This window comes from Bubalus kerabau, chromosome 21, assembly GCF_029407905.1.
Source record: "Bubalus kerabau isolate K-KA32 ecotype Philippines breed swamp buffalo chromosome 21, PCC_UOA_SB_1v2, whole genome shotgun sequence".
NCBI lineage: Eukaryota > Metazoa > Chordata > Mammalia > Artiodactyla > Bovidae > Bubalus > Bubalus kerabau.
In genome coordinates, this window is record NC_073644.1 from 40,769,770 (window position 1) to 40,776,619 (window position 6,850).

The 6,850-nt window shown below is 43.7% G+C and overlaps 1 protein-coding gene across 1 annotated transcript in view; it reads right to left on the bottom strand.

The window, feature by feature from the left end:
• LOC129636029 (disks large-associated protein 1-like) overlaps positions 1–6,287 on the bottom strand; it is a gene marked incomplete at its 5' end in the record, with an annotated part of 52,982 nt that extends 46,695 nt beyond the window's left edge. The window contains one exon of the mRNA XM_055559304.1: positions 5,880–6,287. Coding sequence (XP_055415279.1) covers positions 5,880–6,287 — 408 coding nt within the window. The remainder of the gene's footprint in view (positions 1–5,879) is intronic.
• Between the last annotated feature and the right edge of the window lie 563 nt (positions 6,288–6,850).

Sequence of the window (6,850 nt, forward strand, 5' to 3'; positions counted from 1 at the left end):
AGGGACGGGGGAGCCTGGTGGGCTGACGTCTATGGGGTCACAACAGAGTCGGACATGACTGAAGTGACTTGGCAGCAGGCAGCAGCAGCAAGTTGCCCAATAAATGTCTGATTCCTGCAGAGATTTGTTAGGATGTACTTACTTGTGAGCACTCTATTAGAAGGAAGTACCTCATGGGATGGGCTTCCCTGATAGCTCAGATGGTAAAGAATCCATCTGTAATGCAGGAGACCCTGGTTCGATCCCTGGGTCAGGAAGATCCTCTGGAGAAGGGATAGGCTACCCACTCCAGTATGCTTGGGCTTCCCTTGTGGCTCAACTAGTAAAGAATCTACCTGCAATTAAGGAGACCTGAGTTGGGAATATCCCCTGGAGAAGGGAAAGGCTACCCACTCCAGATTCTGGCCTGGAGAATTCCATGGACTACAGTCCATAGGGTCACAAAGAGTTGGACACGACTGAGCGACTTTCACTTTCACCTCATGGGATTGTACTTTTTAAAGTTTTGAATTTGCACATAACAAAATAGAAAAGAAGGAAGAAATTTCACTTATTGTAGTTAGAATTGTTGATACTGGGATATTTAGCTATAAACTTACTAAGATAAACGGTAGAATACTTCATTTTTTCCCCCTTAAATTAAGGAATTGGCTTTGGGTATCACTTCATAGCTTCTAAATAGCTATGTGTATGTTATAATTCATATAGAAAATATATCTAAATATAACTGATAGCTTATGTGACCGATCAGACCCAACGCAAATATGAAACAAATTTTGTAACTATTCAGAGCAATTAGTTTTATTCATCTTTTTTCTTAATAAATTATTTCTTTTATAAATATAAAAACAATTTAATGTAAGTCTTATAAAACTGAAACACAACTACTGAGTCTGAGAGCCACATCTAGTGAAGCCCATGTGCCTAAAGTCCATGCTCTGCAACGAGAGAAGCCACTGCAGTGAGAAGCCCACGCATTGCAACTAGAGAAAGCCCACATGCAGCAACAATGACCCCGTACAGCCATTAAAAAAAAAAAAGAACCACGATGCTCCATGCCCTGAGAAAAGGAGAAAGAAAGGAAGCAGGGGTCCGAGGATGGGAGAGGAGGCTGCTGTTTCCTGTTCTAGGCTGGCCCCACATCCAGACGCATAGCTTATTTGCATCAAAGTGTTGTAATCGTCTTAAGCTTTAGTCATTACCAGTAAATTTATCTCTGACTTTAATCCCCTTAGATCCAAATATTGACAAATGTCACCTCTCTCATATAGTGTGTGGGGTAATCTATTTAAACTTTTGAAGAGACACTTAAAATTTTGAAATATGTTGCAGGATTAATTAAATCTCTGTCCTGAAAAAACACTAAGAACGCCCATGGCAGATGGTACAATTTTAGCATTGTTTGGATAATCATCATCTTAAAGGAGGATGGGCTTCCCTGGTGGCTCAGCTGGTAAAGAATCCTCCTGAAATTTGAGAAACCTGGGTTTAATCCCTGGGTTGGGAAGAGCCCCAGGAGAAGGGAACGGATACCCACTCCAGGATTCTGGCCTGGAGAACTCCATGAACTGTATATTCCATGGGGTCATAAAGGGTCAGACCCCACCGTGTGACTTTGACTTCTCTTCAAGTTATTATCAGTGTTACTTTTTTTGCTCAGTCCCTGGTGGTTCAGATGGTAAAGAATCTGCTTGCAGTGCAGGAAACGTGGGGTCGATCCCTGGGTTGGGAAGATCCCCTGGAGGAGGAAATGGCAACCCAGTCCAGTAATCTTGCTTGGGAAATATGGACAGAGGAGCCTGGAAGGCTACAGTGCATGGGGTGGCAAAGAGTCAGACACAACTGAGTGACTAACACTTAAAGGAGGATAATACTAATAATAACAACTAAGCCCAATATTTATTGAGCCCTTAGTATGCCAGGCACTATGCTTTGAACTTTACATATATTGTACCCATCAGTTTCTATTATAACCTATAAAGTACCAATGCAACAGCAACTATTATTATTCTTATTTTCCAGATGAGGAAACTATTAAGTGATTGGCCTAGGTTCACACAGGTTGTGAAGTAAATGATTATAATGTTAACTATTATATATAGATTAAATTTAAAATGTTGGAAAAGATTTGAGAATTCTGACCCTAAAAAGGTAAACTAGGAGAAGGAGTCTGAGGACTTAGTAATAATCTCACATATTTGAGGGATTCAGATTTAAGTTGGATTGCAGTGTAATGAAATTTGATGACTATTTTGTAGCCTAAATTGTAGTTTACTTGTTCCATCGCTAAGTCGTGTCCGAGTCTTTGTAACCCCACGGACTGCAGCACACCAGGCTTCCCTGTATTCCACTATTTTCTGGACTTTGTTCATGTCCATTGAGTCAGTGATGCTATCTAATCATCTCATCCTCTGGCACCCTCTTTTCCTTTTGCCTTCTATTATTATTCTTCATCAAAGAAGCTGCATCACATGGTCACATTAAATGAGAAGGTGTAGGGATCTTCCTGATGCTTCAGTGGTTAAGACTTCAAGCTGCCAACGTAGGGGCATGGGTTTGATCCTTGGTCAGGGAACTAAGATCCCACATGCCATGTGGCATAGCCAGAAGATAAAAAAAAATAAACTAATTAAAAATAAAAATAAATGTGAAGGTACAATCTAGGCTCTGTCAACACAAGATGTGTGACCTTGGGTTCTCATTTCTGGGGTAGAGGTGATCACACCACCTATACCAGAAGGCTGCTGTAGGGGCTGGATGAGACAACCATATAAAGCATGCAGTCCTCTCATATAATTTCTGTAGTTGTGAACAAAGATTCGAAGAAGAGCAAGAACAATTCTTTGGTTCACTAAAATATCCAAATATTCAAGAAGCAGTGCAGTCTCTGAAACAAAGTCTTTGTTCTCAATATTTTTTGTGAATTTCAGAATAGTTCCATCTTACTGGCTAATAATAATACAAGTTGGATGTCATATAGTGCATGAATGCTTTATAATTTGGAGAGTTACCGAACCAACCAGCGGACCTAGGAGGTGATAAAGATAGAAGCTTTTAAATAAAATGAACAATAAGACTGATAAATAATTACCTTTAAATTATATTGTTAAGTGAAAAAAAAGGCAAGATATAGACTAGTGAGAGGTATATGCTGCTAATATTTGGGTTAAAAAAAAAGGGTATAAATAAAACATATGTGGTTCACTACGTGCAAAATAGGGCTTCCCTGGTAGCTCAGCTGGTGAAGAATCTGCCTGTGATGCAAGAGGCCCCAGTTCGATTCCTGGGTCAGGAAGACCACCTGGAGAAGGGACAGGCAACTCACTTCAGTATTCTTGAGCTTCCCTGGTGGCTCAGACAGTAAAGAATCCGCCTGCAATGCCTGAGATGTGGGTTCAATCCCTGGGTTGGGAAGATCCCTTGGAGGAGGGCATGGCAACCCACTCCAGTATTCTTTCCTGGAGAATCCCCATGGACAGAGGAGTCTGGTGGACTACAGTCCACAAGGTCACAAAGAGTCAGACACGACTGAGCGACTAAGCACGTGTGCAAAATAACCCTGCAGGGAGATGCAAATATTGGTAATATTAATTTTCTCCAGAAAGGAGAACAGACTGGCTATTCCTTCTCCCCTGGAGAAGGAAATGGCAACCCAGTCTACTATTCTGGCCTGAGAAATCCCATGGACAGAGGAGCCTGGCTGGCTATAGTCCATGGGGTTGCAAAGAGTTGGACACGACTTAGCAACTAAATGAACAACAGCAAAATGGACAGAATATAAAACTCTCCATATTAACCTGTTTTAAGTGTCCATTTCCAGTGGCATTAAGCAAATCCACATTGTTGCACCACCAGCAGCATTATCCATCCCTAGAATCTTATTTCATCATCCCTAACTGAAACCCTCACAGAAAGCTGCATTCTGTAAACTCAGTCCTCCAAATAACCCTAGGTGGGCTATATTAGAATATTAGAATTAGAATAATATTAGAATTAGAATATTAGAAAACAGACTCCAGAAATAATTTGCCTGGGACAGCACAGAGGAGGGACCTCTGCTCTTCCCCACTCCTCAAAATCCTCTGGGCGGTGGGAGGGAATCAGCTCCTGGAATGTGGCTGGGGTGAAGGTGGGTGGAGGCTGGCTCCAGGCCCTGGCCTCCTGCTCGGTCATCTGGCCCCAAGCCACCAGTGCTACAAGTTCTTTTAGGAAACCTGACAACTCGTGCCATGGTAACCTGTAGGTTACATAAAAGCATTTGACTTGTTGCTACCAGGGAAAGTCTAATTGCCCTTTCAAAGTGGATGCTGCAGAGTGGATGGCGAACATCCATCATCGCTGTGAAAACGTACCCCATGCCTGCTCTCAGATGTGCCTTAGAGTTGGTTCAGCGTGGACAGATTTATTGGCCACCATGTCAGGAAGTTATTATTCAAAGGGCACCTGCATAATGGTACAGCACAACAACAAAAAAAAAGTGGGTGGGGGAGGGGGAAGAATGACTCTTCTACATGGATGGAAGGAACCTTCCAGCAGGGTAAGCCAAGCTGAACTGATCAGCCCAAGAATCAGTCTGATCTTATCACCTGGCAGCAGAAAACAGTGATGTGAGCTGAGAAGCCTGCCAGAGTCTCCGCCTTTTTAATGACATGCATGATTAAGCAACCCACAATCACACTGACCCTGGTGCACATTCTTCCCTCACGATGCTGTGATGTGAGTTATTGCTTTCCATGCTCTCCATCCCTTTTGGTTTCACTGGTCATCACTCCCACATCTGTGTGAAGTAGTTCCCATTTTTGTTCTCATGTGGTTACTCAGTAGCATCAAACACACCGTAACACCACCCAGCAACCCAGGTTTTTCTTGGATGCCCGCTGTTTTTTTGAGACTCCGAATGTGCATCAGGAATTGAGGGCACTTCATGTTTGATATTGCGTCCATGTTTGTTTAATATCATCCCCTTGTCTTACAACGTTCAATTTGAAGAACAAAAATAAAAGCAGCTAATCAACTATTCTTCAATTTTTAAAAAATGGAATATTTTTGGGAAAACAATTGTTAATAATGTCTATAGACAAAACACTTTCATAATTTTTTTAATCACTTTTTTTTTTTGGCCACATGGCTTACAAAATCTTAGTTCTCTGACCAAGGTTTGAACCTGCACCCGTGGCAGTGAAATCATGGAGTCCTAACCACTGGACCACCAGGGAACTCCCTAAAATTACATTTAACTTAGGGGAGTCCAGAGCCAATAATTTGAGAGTCTGGTTCTACAATAGCTACATCATCCAAAATGGCAAGAGAGCAAATCTTCTGGGAAAACAAAAAGTTTACATTTCTTGATTTTGGGTTCCTATTTCAAAGGACAGAAAGTGAAGTTATTGGGACTTCCCCTGTGGTCCAGTGGTTAAGAATCCGCCTGCCAGTGTAGGGAACATGGGTTGGATCCCTGGTCCGGGAAGATTCCACATGCTATGGAGCAACTAAGCCCCTACACCACAACTACTGAGCCCGTGCTTCCCAACAAGAGAAGCTACCGCAACGAGAAGCCCTCACACGGCAAAGGGAGAGTAGTCCCTGCTCACTGCAACTAGAGAAAGCCTGTGCACAGCAACGAAGACCAGAGCAGCCAGAAATAACTTGCTCAGTTGTGCCTGACTCTTTGCAACCCCATGGACTATACAGTCCATGGAGTTCTCCAGGCCAGAATACCAGAGTGGGTAGCTGTTGCCTTCTCCAGGGGATCTTCCCAACCCAGGGGTTGAACCCAAGTCTCCCGCATTGCAGGCAGATTCTTTACCAGCTGAGCCACCAGGGAAGCTCCCCAAGATATAATTAATTAGTTAATTTTTTTTTTAAAGGGAGGCAGTTACCTGGATCCCAATGGACAGGCATCGGTTCTTCTTGAAGTGCTCCTTCTTCCTGTCCTCTGCAGTGACGGTGGCCATGGCGGCGGCGGCAGCAGTGGTGGCGTTGCTGCCCATGTGTTGACTCGCAGGCCCGTGGATCTGGGCATTGGCGGCTTCGATGGCGGCTGTCAGAGCCTTCATACTGTCCAGGCTCTCCGTGGAGTTGCTCAGTCCAGACTGGCTGATAATATCCCCTCGCTGGCCCTGTCCGTCCATGTAGGCATCCTGGGCCGACTCTGTGCTACTCTGGGCTGTGATAGAAATGAAAGGTTTCGTGGTAGTTCTGGGTGGGACTGGAGGTGGTGTCTTCTTATATGTTGTAATGCAAGATGACACTGGAAGACAGCGAAAACAAAGACACTGATTTCTGCATGGGTTTTAACTGCTGATACTGTAGCTGACACCCATTGGATATTAGGGCCCAAGAAACACATCAAGACATTGAACGTGAAAGCAGGTCTGTTAATAGACTAAGGTCCCTGCTTAGGGGGCAGATGTGGGCCTCCTCTAAGGTGACACCCCCCACCAAGACTGCAGGAGAAAGAGATGAGAAACACCGGATCTCTGAGATGGAAGTTTCTGAAACGGAGATTAATATGAACCGACATAAAACAGACAGGACTGGCCATCTGTAGAAATCTTCCCAGGCAACAGGGAACCCTGAAAAATATTGAGTAACACAGATGAGGCCAGGGGCAGTCTGCCTTCTCGGGAAAATATTAACCACAGCTAACACTGAACAAAGTAACTCCTGGAGAAGATTCTGATGGTTCATAAAGAACATCAAAAAAAAAAAAAAGAACATTGGAAAAAAGAAGAAAAGCAAAGAGGTTGTGAGCCTGTGTGTTCTAACCCTGAGAACAGGGCAAAGTGCTGGTGGAGGGGGGTTTGGAGGGGGAAGGAAAGAGGGCTGGGGAGGGGGTGAGCTGAGCACA